The sequence below is a fragment of the Sycon ciliatum genome, chromosome 4, assembly GCF_964019385.1.
Source record: "Sycon ciliatum chromosome 4, ocSycCili1.1, whole genome shotgun sequence".
Classification (NCBI taxonomy): Eukaryota; Metazoa; Porifera; class Calcarea; order Leucosolenida; family Sycettidae; genus Sycon; species Sycon ciliatum.
In genome coordinates, this window is record NC_088646.1 from 12,164,060 (window position 1) to 12,179,745 (window position 15,686).

Consider the following 15,686-nt stretch of genomic DNA (forward strand, 5'->3'; position numbering starts at 1 on the left):
GAATACGAGATCCACAGCTATTCACCATCAGTCCTATTGACAGTATTGTAGACAATGGTGGCTCGACTAAACAGAGCACTTACCAGTAATTAGTTACTACGGCAAATCCAGAATCAGTATACACTACTGAGTATCCAAGAGTACATGCACCTTGGGTATATCTCGCAGCATCTTCTGCAGGGACGAATAGTATTCACGCATTAGCACAGCATATATATCTAGCTATGAACCTTCGCAGGCGAAAAAGCTCAAATGCAAGTGAAAGAAAGAGTCAACAAAAGAAGTGATCAAACAAAGAAAGAAAAAAACAAAAAAATCCTTCGAGCCGGATTCGAACCAGCGACCTAGAGATGACTGCACATCTCTGTGCACACTACAGTCTCCCGCTCTACCAACTGAGCTATCGAAGGTACATAAACTGCATGTGTTTCTAGGTGCTTTGACCCCCGCAGTGAATAGAAGCCTGAGACTGGCTGAGTAGACTACCAATACCATGACTACGCTGGATCGGGTGCGGGATGGGCAAGCCATGCCATGGCGCCAGGGCCTATGGACATACGAGGTCATTTGCTATTTTTGGACACTCAAATTAAAGGGGAAGTGCATCGATTTTTCGAGTAGGGTCCAGAAGAAAGACAATTTGATATCGGTTCGAATGGCATATCTCTCGCTTCCATACGATAAGCCAAACTTGCCAAATCGCCAATTGTATGCTCACGTTGCCATAGCGACCAGCGGAGTGATGACGTACGAAAGGCTTAGCTCCTCCACAGAGAAGGTCGATCACTTCATATTAATTGGTCATTTTCAATTGTCTTATTGTATTCACGATGTGAAAGAAGTGCTGTGTTCAATGCTGTTAGTGCCGTGAACTATTTGTCGCCCTTCTCATGCATTTCCCTAGGCTGACTGTGCCTAGGAAATGGTTTCCTCCAGGACAAGATGCTTGGAATTCGCCGTCTCTCCTGAGACATTTTCAGCAAACTTTCAAACCTACGACATTATTTCATTCGTCAATCTCCACCACCCGTCGTCTCACCTGGCTTCAGAAGATGTTACGAGAGATAGGAGAGTCGCCAGGAAGCATCACGTTCACCTTCAGGAATTGGAAAGAGCAAACGGCATGGTCCTTGGTTGGGGGAAATGCTGAACGTCTGATTTGTCCCAACCAAGATTTCAGAATTTTGTTCGTCACTATTTTCGCTTGTCTGCTGGTGTCTCCGCGCTCCAGCTTTCTCCTGTCGGTGTCACGTCCCAGTACACAACCGAGAGGACTACTAACAAACAGTTCACTGCACTTACAGCATTGAACACAGCCCTTCTTTCACTTCGTGAATACAATAAACCAATTGAAAATGACCAAATTCTGCAGTGATCGACCTTGTCTGTGGTGGAGCTAAGCCTTTCGTACGTCATCACTGCGCTGGTCGCTATGGCAACGTGAGTATACAATTGGCGATTTGGCAAGTTTGGCTTATCGTATGGAAACGAGAGATATGCCATTCGAACCAATATCAAATTGTCTTTCTTCTGGACCATACTCGAAAAATCGATGCACTTCCCCTTTAAATAGCACCCCATTATGTTGGTTTGTAAGATAAATTAAATTTCTTTCTTGCTTTTCTACTGGCACACTTATGCTTTACCACCACCACACACACCTGAAGGCATAGAGTTGAAGCATGCGGCCACAGCTTGACCTGATTGAAGGTGTCTTTTTCTACTGCTTTTTCAATGCGAGCAATTATTGGACAACTAAATTAAATAGCATCTAGCAGCAGTCTGCAATGGTGTGAACAAGTAAAACTTGCACAGGACATGAAAATGGGGTAAGGCTATGCCTATGAGACCGGCTGATATGAGTTCTAATGACAGGCCGTTCATAGCAAGCTTTTCAAGGCTTTTCAATGACACACAATTTAAAGGGTCACTCAAGGGTTTTCATGGACGTCATATTCAAGAACAGAGGAGAGCACTGCAGTGTGGCCCATCTCCTTCTCATATTTCGCAAAGAGTGGAGGGCTAGCGCCGTAACTAGCCGCTGCGTCCTTCTTGGTTAGGAAGTGTTCACTGGTGCCAGGTGAGTGGAACGCTCGCACTGCTAAAAGAGATTTCTCCTGACCAGAACCCCTCCACAAACGCACCGGTTGAGAAGGCGAGGAGACTCTTCCAGGCGGATTCGAGCTGGAATACGTAGTCCCTGGAGTTGATGGAAGGGATACAACATCCCCCATGTCGACATTCTCTCCGTTATGCGACGTAGAGTCAACGGAATCCTCAATCATTTATTATTTAATCGAAATTTTCAAAATTACTCATTACATTACCTAAGAATAATAAAGAAAACGCGCAGAAAGAAACGGCCTTCACGGCTAAAAATTGGCACGAAGAACCTTGAGGACCACACGAAGACACTCTTGTCAACGATTTGTCCACCAAGGAAAGGACAACGACTCAGGAGGACTCTACTTCCATATTTAACTGATTTGTCCAAAAATTGCGACATGTCCAAAAATTGCGAATCACCTCGTACCTTACAACTCCCTGTGCAAGCGCTTAGGCCCTCATCAGACTACGTACATAGAACATCCAGTACAAAATCACATAAAACCTAAAAGGCAACATTTTTCCATGCCTGCTTTCAGACTACACATTTTACATGCAATATACAGGTAACCTTTGACCCTACGAAATTGCGCAAGGGGCCTGGGATGTGTGAAAGCAGCGGACAGTCGTACCCGGGTACAAAGTTCGTACAACTGCCTGGTGAAAGTACGATAAATGCAGGAAAGTTGCCTTGTACAAGGGTTGGCACCCTGCCTGAAAGGATTGGGCAGCTTTTTAGGCTTCCCGCCAGATTCTTGTTGTTGTCCTGGAAACTTCTATGTAAATGTGACTTATAGGCTGTTTTGTACCTAGTCTGAAGAGGGCCTTACAGTCAAGAGTTCATAACCCCGGCCAGGTTATCAGCTGGTTATGAACTCTTGATGCAGTGCATCCGGCGGTAGCAGTAGTAAAATATCTACTTCGTGCTGGGCTTTGCAAAAATGGTTAAAGGGGAAGTCCGGTGAAAAATTTAAATTTCAGGGTCGGTAGAGTTTCGGGCGCTGAGTCGAATGGTGTTGGTCCCACGTGTCTCCGACAAAGCGTTCTCGAGATATTTCCGTTTGAAAAACTGAGTTTCGGGGGCTGCGCCATGACGTCATGCGGCCGCGCCACACCCTCTGCAACGTCATAGCGTGCAGCTAGGTCAAAAGGAGTGCGTGAAAGCAATAGTGTCAGTGCTATTTCAAATGATTTGGCGACTGATAGTTTGGTGCAAGCGACCCCGAAGACCTGTAACTCCTTGTGAGAGTGAGGATGCAGCCATGGCTGACCTTCATGAGTTCGGTCTGGGGCTGAGAACCTCGGTATTCAGCTGAAGAAATGGCCACGCGGGCCGGTCAAGAGTGAGCGCTACTGAGTTTCCGACTGATGAAGAAGCAGCAGCTATTGCAGACGAGGCTGATCAGATCGCTGGAGAGCAGGGTCGCCAAAATGGAGAAGAGTGATGCGAGTGCTCTAAATGTTGTTCCATACCGATTAGATTCGCTTAGACTCCAGTAGCCTGCCACATGGTGATGTTTTGGTGCGAACTTGGAATATTTCGGACTACTCAATTGGAGAACAGTGCAGGCTCTTTGAACCACGGGCACGACTCTTCGCTCGCAACGCTATGGAATCTGAAAGTTCTAGGTCCGGGAGCTGTTCGCTGTTTTGTCACTTGTCACGGTTAACCGGTTGTGCACTCATCGCTGTAACATAAAAATAATGAGGCGGGTGCGGAAAACTAAAATTTTCTTTCTCAAAGCACAACCACCGGCACCGGCAAGGAGAAACGCACGTTCTCTGACTACATGACTGTACAATACGACTGATACGAGTGTAGTACATGACAAGTCCGTGTGTTGACTAGTTTTCTGAGTCTTGTGTCAGTTGTGACTCGAGTCTTGTACATACTACCCCAGCACGGCAGTGCGGGAGTAGTTCCTCTGTGATGAGTTTGTTGACTGCACTACAGCTAGATAACACACTGTCACTGCACGCACTGCATGCACGCAGCGCAGAGCGCGTAGAGCTAGAGGCTGACGGAAAAGTCCAACTCGGAAACGGCTATAATACGGTATAACCTCCAGGTTTACCGAGCTGAAAATCACAGGGTACGTAGTGTTTGTAACACTGAATCGAATGGTCTTGGTCCGAAGAAGCTGCGACAAACGGTTCCCCAATCGAACGCGCTCCGAATATGGCCATTTTTGTACACAACTAGATGGTGTGGCTACCTGACTGCACGCTGTGACGTCATCACCTAGATCTGGGTGATGCGCGCTCAAATTCGCACATGTTCGATTGGGCGTATCTGACGAACCATAAGCCGCAGCCTCCTCGGACAAAGACCATTCGACTCAGCGACCCGAACTCTACGGACAGTGAAATTTAAATTTTTCACCGGACTTCCCCTTTAAGGAGGCTCCGAACAGTTGCGCAGCGCAGTGTAAAAAGGGCACCTCCAAAATCTGTTTTTTGCCGCGAGATTCAAAAAATATCGCGTTCTACGCGAAAACAAGCTGTTGTTCAGAAAGAAGTTTTTTGATTTCTCTGTGCTCGCAGTTGTTCCAGGATGTAGTTCTACTTGTTGCAGTGTTTCTGTAGCCGTGGCAGTTTCTACGCTGGAATGAATCACTGACCATGGATAATGCAAAACAAAGGCAGTTCCTACGCTGCTTGATTTTTTTCTGAAAACTTTGCTGAAGCGGTACGCGGTGGCCACAAAGAAGAAAATATTATTACTGACGAAGAAGGGTGAGAAAAGCAGGCTGAAGTCAGTGAAGACATCGATGTCGAACGTAGTGATACTAGTACTGGTACTGGAATTTAGCATGGACTTCCTGTGGAGCATGAAGTGGCTGCCCACTCGCTGGTAAGTGGACCCACTTGCAGCTCCAGTCGCACGAGTGCCGTTTGAAACTTTCGGTGGATCCTTGAGTATCCTGAGCTCAATGGACAACGTATCTCAGAGCTGCTGAACTTGGGCTGCTGTCCCTGTAGGAATGAGGTTCGTGTCAACCACTGTACTGTACTGATGGTGTAAGGAAAGCGCTGGCCAGAAGCTTGTGTCTTGAACCAAGGACGAACTTCTAAATCCTGCTCTTGTAAAAATGGGGATGCCGCAACTAAGATGTGCACACTCAGGTGTGCATTGGGTAAATAATGTCTATGGCTGAATATTTTGAATCCTTTCCTATGCGCAAGTACATGCATTTATGTGTGTGTGTGTATGTGCGCGTGTGTACGTGCACGCACGCACGCGCGTGTGTGTATGTGTGTGCAAGCTGTTGAAAGGTGTAATCCGAGCACAAGTTGCTATGTCTAACGTAGTTTGCTCGCTATCCTCGCTTCAGCGGTGGGCAGGTGTATGAGTGTGTGTGTGTGCGCACATGTGTGTATGTGTGTATGTGTGCTCACATGTGTGTGTGCGTGTGTGTGTGTGTGTGTGTGTGTGTGTGTGTGTGTGTGTGCGCGCGTGCTCGTGCCCGCATGTGTGGGTTCGCATGCAATGTTGATCTGGGTTATGCACATGTTCCCACGAGTACACTGTGTGCATGTGCATGCAAATGTCTGCGCACATGTGTGTGCGCATGCACGCGCGCACGCGTGTGCAAAGCTAGGTGTGGAAGGGGGGGGGGGGCTCACGGTGCTGGTTCTGTTTGGCTCTATTCTCTGGTGTCCGCAAGGACAGTGTGGCAGTGGCTTTACAGTACAGGAGGTGCATGTGAATGCACATTTGTGAACCGCATTTGAGACACAAAAAAGAATTGCCAAGAGATCATGACAGTACACTACATGTACATGGTATATGTGCTGCACGCCAGCGTGTGTAGATGCATATTGCCCTTCACATACATTGTACATAGCGTGTGTTTTTCTGGAGTCTGCTGCTATCAACGCAAGTGACAACCAGCAAATGCATGCCCAGTGCAGTGGCTGGTCTTCATGCTTATATTTACACTAAGTCCTATGGTCCAGTATGGACTAGTAGTGTTACAATGATGCGTGCATGAGAGTGCATGTGGGTGGGTGTTTACATGTACATGTATGTGCGTGGGCACGCACACGTGTGGGTGTCTAGTGTGCCTGATTTTGAATGCCTGATTTCACATTATTCATGTGCCAGTTTCATGGTCGAGGTTGTTATGAAACCTCGCTGCCTTACATGTACACTACTCGTATATCAATGTATACACAAGTCAGGTCCGAAAGTTAGTTCGTGCCCGAAAGTCAGTACCCGCCCGAAAGTTAGTACGGGTGTGGTCACTAAATTCGAAAGTAAATACGTACTTATTTACGGACTTTTACGGTATTTTGAGAATTGGCCTAAAAATACCATATTTTGATACCTATATTGTTTCGTAGGGGCCTAAAGTGCCTGGTGACACCATCAAAACTGTCCATTATCGGTTTCCTTGGGGCTCATGGATCACAGAAAGCCACAAAAATCGATATGTCCATGGACAAAATGTTGCAGGCTGAACCATTTCACAATTCAGCACCCGATGGAAATTTCGGTACCCGTAATTTCGAAAAAGTGGCTCGCCAAGGGCAAAACCAAGACACAGTCTATCTTGTGTAGCCAAGATACCTCCAAATGCGGTTCTTAAACATATGATGAAGAAAAATGCTTAGTATCCTCCCTCCAGGAGGCTTCTTTGGGTCAAAAACCAAATTTTTTTACCATTATTTTGCCGAAAATCAAGAAATTGTACACTCACTAAATACACCAGAATACCTCTTATATGCCTGGTGACCCTACCTAAAAACTATACCAAGTTGAAGAGGAGACATCACTCCACCATTCTATGCATAAAAAACAGGGTGTCCATGGACCTTTTATTTGTACTTCTTTAGGTGGGAGCCTCCTTAACGTTACTGCCATGCTGGTTAGAATCAGGGAGTCGTAAATTTGTATTTTACGACTCCCTGGTTAGAATCAGTTATCTATTCTTATCTCATCTATGCGACTCCAGATCCAGCCTGTCCAGGGACTCCCTTTTTCAAGTTTTTGTGGACCATGCATGGCCACGGGCCGCCTGGGGCCCAGTGGGGGGGGATAATCCCCATGGACACCCAGACCGTACCCTGGGCATGGGCCCAGGCGTCAGAGCTAGAGTGGATCAGGAAAGTGAAATCTTGCCCAGTATAGTACAGGGCCATTTGCTGGGCTGGGAGTGCAAAGAACAAGGAAGCTGGAGAGGGGATATGTACACAAACAGAGCCAATGGATTTACAGGACCAGGTGCCAGGGCATACAGTGATACTCAACTAACTTGTCACGATACATGCAATGGCTGGCTCCTATGGTTACGCATTGCCCCCCCCCCCCCCGGGCCCCCCACCCTCCAAAGCTGGTCAACAACCCCGCTCCCGAACCATAACCATCTATCTGACCGTCACGGACAATTATTCAATGATCAGAATCTGATAATTCAGTATCATCCGACAGCAGAAATACACAAATCAATGGTGTGATATAGCAGCCTACATGACACAGGGCTGTTCTGCCAAGCACTTTGAATAGTGAAAACATTCAGACTAGATGCGGCAGATGCATTCAAAATTAATGAAGATTTCACTGTGCACAGTCGGTGCAAGCACACAGTCAGTGATTGAGTGAGTGTTGTTTGTGTATCCATGCTGCTGAGGTGCTGACGTGCTGATGTCACAATGGTGCGAGGTGCTGATGTCACAGTGGTGCTGATGTGCTGATATCATGATGTGCGTCTGCAAATCAGCAATGTAGAGATTGCAACAACAATAAAAATAAAAATAATAAAAAAAGCTAGCCAGAATCAATACAGTAGATCTGGTGCATGCATGAATGCTATCAGTCACGTAAGGCAATTGCTAAAATGGAGCGTGATGTTAGCAGGGTACAAAGAGAAGAACAGCAGTAATGTCCTGTTCCGAATGTCACAGGGCACAGCAAGCATCCGAACAAATTCTTTGCAGAATATCATAGAAAGCAGGGAGTAGAAACGGACTAGTAAAATACTACTCCCCGATAGAAAGCATAATGGGCAATAGTGAAGCAAACACAGTGACGCATGAATAGCGAATATGCAAGCATTTTTCTAAACATGACAAATCGACCTATCACTACTCCGCTGTCCCAGCCATCTTGGGTGTAGATTCGTAATTTTGCTGTGACCATGTGAAAATCGTTCATCTCTACAAAAAGCGAAATCTGGTATCAAGACACGTAGAACCAACTACGAAATTCCATGCATGAACTACCATACGCTACACATACAAATCCGGTAAAGGCAACGATGTGATGCAGGTGCCATATACGGGCATACACTCATCCGATTTCAACAAAAGGACCCACGAGACTGGCCTGTTACAACGCTGGCACAGAACCCGAGGCTGCCGCTGCCTGCTCATTATCAGAGTTCTCATCACTGCTGCTATCACTGCTGCTACTGCTACTGCTGCTACTACTACTGCTGCTAGAATCATCAGAAGAACTGGAATCATTGTCATCACCTTCACGAATGGCCCGCTTGGGAATTGCCGCTGAGGCAGGTACGTTGGCTGAAGCTTGCACACTGGTCACTGAGACACCTTCCAGTGGCATGACTTGTTGTGTCCCAGTCAGGGTGGAGGATGCAAGTGGAGTAGCCACTAAACCGGCATCACCTGTGGTAAAACAGCAGCATAAGTAGCATTGCACACAGTTTCTAGAAGCGCTTATTGTCCAGTCAAGGCTATTTACAGTGCTTCTGAACAAGCTGTTCCGATTGCGCTTTTGAAACTATTCACACTTCCCTTCAGAGTAGAGTTTGTCCTCTGTTCACACAGTAGATCTAGGCACAAAGTCCAAAAACAATTCCCACCGCTAATGTGCGTGGACATAACGCCGAAGAGAAGGAATGCATTGGATACCTCAGAGCATCAAGCCACAAACAAAGGCGCACCGTTTCGACAACAGGGGCATAGCCCAGGGTATATTAGAAGCGGTTCCTGGCTATCAGTATCTGTGCTCCTCATGCCTGGTATCAACCCTGCACAGTAATGAACAGTATTGCTTTGAATCAAACATGGCAGGACTGACTGGTTCCCATGCCGCGCACCAGTCAGCCTACACCAACACAACATACCGTATATGTATCTATTATAAGCGCTGTGCTTATATTTTTTCAACACCCCTTTTAATACCCCGTCCTTGTATTGGAGACCGCGCTTATATTGGAGACCGTGCTTATATTTTCAACCAATATATCCATACAGAGCACGAAGAAATACATGCTAGATGCATGCAGCATTGATTTCCACCAAGACTGTGCTAATAATAGAGACTGTGCTTATAATGTTTTGAAAGGTGCTCACGGTGTGCTAGTATTAGGGACTGTCCTAGTAATGGAGACCTGTGCTTGTAATAGAGAATATACGGTATACCGGTAACTTAGGTATACTAGTACCTCCAAGCGTGACAGAAGGCAGCCGGCAGTACTGCAGCATGTGTAGGATTGTACTCATGTTTGGGTACACATGTACATGAAATGTGAGTACCCCAACATACCAGTAGTGTTCATGGAAGCATCGGAGGTGGTTTGATTTGGTAACACAGCAGCTGGAGGAGCCTGTAAGAGAGTGAGTGAGTGAGTGAGTGAGTGAGAGAGAGAGAGAGAGAGAGAGAGAGAGAGAGAGAGAGAGAGAGAGAGAGAGACAGAGAGAGAGAGAGAGAGAGAGAGAGAGAGAGAGAGAGAGAGAGAGAGAGAGAGAGAGACAGAGAGAGAGAGAGAGAGAGAGAGAGAGAGAGAGAGAGAGAGAGAGAGAGACAGAGAGAGAGAGAGAGAGAGAGAGAGAGAGAGAGAGAGAGAGAGAGAGAGAGAGAGAGAGAGAGAGAGAGAGAGAGAGAGAGAGAGAGAGAGAGAGAGAGAGAGAGAGAGAGAGAGACACACACACACACACACAGACAGACAGAGAAAGAGCAAGACACAAAGAAAGCAAAACACAAAATTGTACAATGCATTTCAAATTGACAAGACGGACTGAAAAATATTTTTCATACAAAGTCGAACAGCAAATAGAACACCAGCAGGACTATCTGAAAACATCCCCGAGCTCATTTTCATTCATCCTAAAGATAATTTAATCAAAGATACAGAATCCAAATATCAGTTCATCAGACAGCACCCATACCGGCATGGCCAGGAGAACCACCAAATCCTGTTCTGGGCTTTCATGTCATGCTTGCCTTACATGCATAATGATTGAATTGTGGTGACGCTCTCTTGTCACACTAGTCATAGCAAGAGTAGATAAACAAGAGTGTGCAACTCCGGATCTCTTCTGCACAATCTGCAGATACCCCCGCCCGCGGCGGAATGTTTTGTTGACGTCACCTTTTTTCAGAAAAACGCGCATTTTGCCGCAGAGCAGTGTGAGAGCACGTGCTGGGCACCGACCTTGTAATGTAAAGCCCGGCCAAGTGCACGCGGCAAAACTTTCCAAATGACTCGAAGCGCGTGCGTTGTCGAAAAGATTACGTCAACAAAAAATCCCGCCGCGGGCCAACCCGTCCCGAAGTTGCACACTCTTGTTTACCTACTCTTGGTCATAGCATGTCCCTCCACCAAGAATATAGCAAGGCAGTAGGCGAGGCTAGCTGCACCAGTCTGTGCACTGTATCTGTTGTCATCATCTACGACATGTAGGCACTACCGTAAATCAATTCTATGTCCTAGTCATTTTAATTTCGTAAATTTCGTAAGGCTCCCGCCACCTACAAAATTAAAACGCTTACTAAAATACATTCACTTGTACAGTACTGTATGCATACACGTAGTAGCCCCCGATCGATGGCACTTACGAAAGTTAGATGACTACTTCAGTACGAAGTGTTCTTTTTCTCAGTTTACGACTATTATTCGCTTTAAATACGAAATTATAATTGATTCACAGTAACATTTTAGTAAACCACCATGCATGCTAGTTCATTGCTAAAAAATACCCATGGGCCCACATTAGTGTGCTGTCCTGCATGTATGGAGCAATGCAGACTTGCACACCTACGCACAGACTTTCCCATCCGCATCTTATCAGTTTCAAGCTGACTAAAACCCTGACAAGAGTGCGACTGCAGTTTGGAAGGGAGTTGGCCTGACAGTGAGGACGCGGCTCAGCCACGTCCTGCCACTCTCAATGACCTGCACAACATACAGGACATGCAGTACTGTCCGGCGCCAAAGAGCGCTGTGCCAACCATATGTACAGTCAACCTAGAGAATAATGACCTCGGGTCTAACAATGACTCGCGCATAACGACACAATCTTCAGACCTACTGACCAGTTACCTGCATACTTTCAACATCATGACATCATACAGTACTGTGCTTCTTATATCAGCCCACTGAGCCTAGCCATCAAGTGTTTAAAAGACAGTGCAAGAGCAATACAAAAGTCAACATCACCAGACAAGGACGTTGTCACTATTCAGCCGTGTCACTTACCTGTGCAGCAAGTTGTGCCAGCCCTGAAGCAAGGTGAGCGGCTGGGAAAATACAAAACCAAGAAGCACACAGCACAGGAATGTCCTCAATGGTTTACAATGTACTCAACTCTTCCAAGAATAACTATTAGCTAAGCATCAACATCAGCAATTGAGTAATGTTCAGCATGTTAAAATTCACAAGGTGGCCAAAGTAAATATTCGTAGGAACAAGTGGCATTGAATACCAAAAGACTGAAGCATATGTCGTATCCATCCACGTGGATGGATATGTCGTATCCATCCACGTGGCTAGATGGCCTTATTTATGTGTCTAATTATTTATCTATCTCCCACAAACGGATTCATAACTGCCTTTGTTTTATGTTTTCACACAAGGCCTGGCGATTCCTTAGGCTGTGTTTACATGAGGCGCTTCAACCGTCAGATTTCACCTGCCATGTAAACAAAATGAATGGCGCGTATACATGACGCGTTGCGCTTGACCCGGGTTGATTTCAACCCTCCCCTTGGGGAGAGGGTTGAAATCAACCCGGGGCGAGAAATGTGCGTGTCTTGCGCCAGGTTTGAACAGCACTGCACATGCAAATTTCGCGCGAAAGTATTCACGTGACCATACATGACTCTAGAAGTGGACTTTTGGCGGCATATCAATATTTAACCCGGGTCAACTGTCTTCATGTAAACGCTCACCTATTTTGTCTATCGTACAGACTTTCAACCCGGGCTGAACTCGACCCGGGTTGAAATTTCTCATGTAAACACAGCCTTATTTGGTATACCCTGTTACGTCCTTAGCTGGCTCCCGCTCTTTGTGCTGTAGTCTATACACATTATTACTACGGTTTGGTACACTGCGGCATGCGGGTGTACCAACGCTCCTTATTTGTGCTATAGTTCGTACACTTATTAGTATCGGTACACACTATGGCATGCGGGGGCATCAGCCTCCTGCCCGTACCTAGATATTATTGCTATCGCCTTTCTGGCTCTCTCTCACTCTCTCTCTCACTCTCTCTCTCTCCCTCCCTCCCTCCCCCTCTCTCTCTCTCACACTCGCTTTCTCCTTCCCCCTCCACACACGCACGCATGTACGCACACACAGGCATTACAAAACGATCAACCTGCCCAACAGGCAACACATGCAGAAACACAGTCACATACCTGTAGCACTCTCCGCCTGCGATGGGGCAACAGCGGTGCTGCTGGACGTTGAAGCAGATGCGTGCTGCTCGCCAACGGCTATTAAACGTTGCGACTGCAGGCTGACCAGCTGAGTTATGTCATCTGCATTGGACTTGAGTTGGGAATCTGCCTCACTACCAGGAAAACTCCTGTCAGCTTCGCCAGTATCAGTATGAGCAGCAGCGGGTGGCTGGTCACAAGCATCAACATCATCATTTCCCACATCCATTGCTTCTTCAATCCTTTCACTGCCAGACCCAACGTCTACACCAGCAGCATCAAGTTGCCTCTCTAGCAAAGCAGACAGCGACGGAAGGCCGGGCGTGGATGCAGCGGATGGCGACGGAGATGCTTCCGACGAAGCCGCGTTGGACGAGTCCCGGGATGGGGCGGGAGAGGGAGACGCCACTGCAGCGGGAGAACCCGCGGCCGATGGCTGTGCACTGGCTCTATCCATATCCAGGTCAGCTACAAGAGAGCTCTTAAGCAGTGCAAGATCCGTGCTGCTGGGCGTAGGCACGGATTCTGCCTGGGCTGATGGACTGTGCAACACAATGGCTGGGCTTGCTGTGGGCTGCTGTGATGATGGCACAACACCACCAGACCTGGACAGGGAAACAGGGAAAGCCCCAAACAGTGCATATTATTATACTGTCTACTGACAAGAAAGTGTGCATTGCTGCAGATACCTAGGCTTGCTATACACTGACTGTGGACATGTGGTACAGTGCATGACGTGACACGCTTCATGAAAGTATACTGTACTTGGAAGAACTCACATCGGGTGATGGCAATAGGATGCCTGCCATTGCCTGGAGCAACTCACTGAAAACTAACCTGATAGGACAACTATTGCATTCAACAGAAGGCATTCTGCTTCAGAGCCATCTTTCTGCTATCTTGACACACAGCTGCGATGCCCATTCAAGTGAAACTGTCTGTTTGTCTTTATGTCTGTCTCTGACTCTCTCAACCCCCTACCCCAGCACACACATTCACCTACACATACATACACACACGTATACACACGTATACACACGTATACACACGTATACACACACACACACATCCACACACACATGCGCACATACATACACGTTGCATCACATACACACACACACACACACACACACACACACACACACACACACACACACACACACACAGGCTCACACGCACACACACACATGCACACATGCACACACACACGCACACACACACACACACACACACACACAAACAACACAAAACACACACATGCATGCATACACACACACACACCCCCCCCCCCCCCCCACACACACACACCCACACACACCCACACCCACACACAGGATTAAAACAGTGGTACATACGCTGCACTGGCTGTTGTACTAGCGGCCGTGCCTTCGCCCTTGTCTGTGCTAACAGCAGCACTGCTTGTGCCCTTGTCAGCATCATCAGCAGTATGACCAGCACCATCTGCATCAGCATCTCCTATGGAAACAAACGTAAACAGACAGAAAGAAGAGAGGGTAGGGTGTAAACGAGCTACACATCAACACAAACTCTAAATAGCAGTTCTACTTCATTCATCTCCGCATTCATGATCAGTGTGCACACTGTGATACTACTGATCTGATTGATAGGAGATATGCCGCAGTCAATAGTTACGGGTTCACAGAATTCAAAGGCATGTGGTCAAAAACAAGTGTAAGAAAAAGAAAGCCTTGCACACAGCCCCATATGCGCGCATGCGCACGCCTTTCTCCTTCAGTTTTTTTCTGTAGTGTTTTTTACTTCACAAAGTAGCTGCTTCAGTAGCCTTTCAAGAACTTATTTACGTAGTCTAGTAGAATGTCGGAGTATCTCACTTCAACATCGCCCTCTGGGCAGTCGGAGAAGGACTACATTGTGGAGAAAATGAGTCAGTCGCGGCATGATTTTATGCTGTCCATGTTGACTCACTTCGATGAGGACCTCCTAATTCTCAGGCCACCGCTTTCAACCAGAACCTACACGAGGAAAGCGCCGAGTTGTCACCGCTCTCTGATCTGGTGGACCCAGATGCCGATCTTTTCCCGTCAGAGCGATGACGTTGAGAATGATGGATTTGTTCTTCCTATTGCCCGGATGTCACAACACCATTGGCCGAGTTGTGCAGCAATGTACTTCTAAACGAGCTCCGGAGGAGGAACTTGCAGAGCTGAAGAAGTATTGCAGGGTTCTAGCCAAAGGGGGGGTAGGGGGGCCCAGCGCCCCCCCCCCCTACTCCATTTGCGCACCCCCCTTTGAAAAAGTGCCACCCCCTACTCATTTTCCGATTTTTGTGTTTTTTCACGCAATTCAATGAAAATACAGTCGATAGTCACTACTAGAGGGTTCATAAAGGCACATTTGTGAGGGGTGAAGTCGGGGTTCACCCTGTATGTTACATTTTGCATGGCAAAACAATTTTGGACAATGGAAAAAATGGGTCATGGGGTAACTTTTTCCCATGCCCGCCCCCTACTATATTGACCTGGCTAGAACCCTGTATTGTGTTCGGCCGGGAAATTGTGACACTCTGGTGGTGTCCCAAGTCAACTGCAGCATTTGGAGGCAACTTGGCAAGCAGCAAAGTGCCCAACATGCTGTAATACAGACAGGTGTACATAACATGCTCATGGGAACCCCTGTGAACCACACTCGTCACCAGCCATGCTTCTCGTCGCAGATATCGGACAAACGGTATGCAGTAAGGTAGCCCCAGCCAGTCACCAAGATATCGTACAAGTCTCTGCGCAGTTCTTATCTACTAGTACGTATTGAGCTTCCACAGTGCAGCCATAGCATACCTTTCTTAGACGGTTGCAAGAAGCTGAAGTCAATGCCAAGCTTTTCCAAGTCTTTGATGTCCTGCAGGTTAACAGTGTTTTCAGACGCTGCATCTCCATCACTGGTTGACTTGGATTTCTGAAGCAACCAACGC

General features: G+C 47.1%; 1 protein-coding gene and 1 non-coding gene across 2 annotated transcripts in view; both read right to left on the reverse strand.

Annotated features, from left to right (window-relative positions):
• Positions 1-316: 316 nt before the first annotated feature.
• Trnay-gua (transfer RNA tyrosine (anticodon GUA)) lies at positions 317-410 on the reverse strand. Its single transcript has 2 exons — positions 374-410; positions 317-352 (listed from the first exon to the last, which is right to left on the reverse strand). It is a non-coding gene; the product is annotated as a tRNA-Tyr (tRNA).
• Positions 411-7,481: 7,071 nt separating this feature from the next.
• The window catches only part of LOC135814520 (serine-rich adhesin for platelets-like), a 29,476-nt gene continuing 21,271 nt past the window's right edge, over positions 7,482-15,686 (reverse strand). Inside the window, exons 18-23 of the mRNA XM_065327646.1 lie at positions 15,553-15,670; positions 14,092-14,212; positions 12,716-13,341; positions 11,553-11,593; positions 9,620-9,680; positions 7,482-8,736 (exon numbers count right to left, since the gene is read on the reverse strand). Of these exons, the coding sequence (XP_065183718.1) occupies positions 8,438-8,736; positions 9,620-9,680; positions 11,553-11,593; positions 12,716-13,341; positions 14,092-14,212; positions 15,553-15,670 (1,266 nt within the window). The 3' untranslated portion in view covers positions 7,482-8,437. The remainder of the gene's footprint in view (positions 8,737-9,619; positions 9,681-11,552; positions 11,594-12,715; positions 13,342-14,091; positions 14,213-15,552; positions 15,671-15,686) is intronic.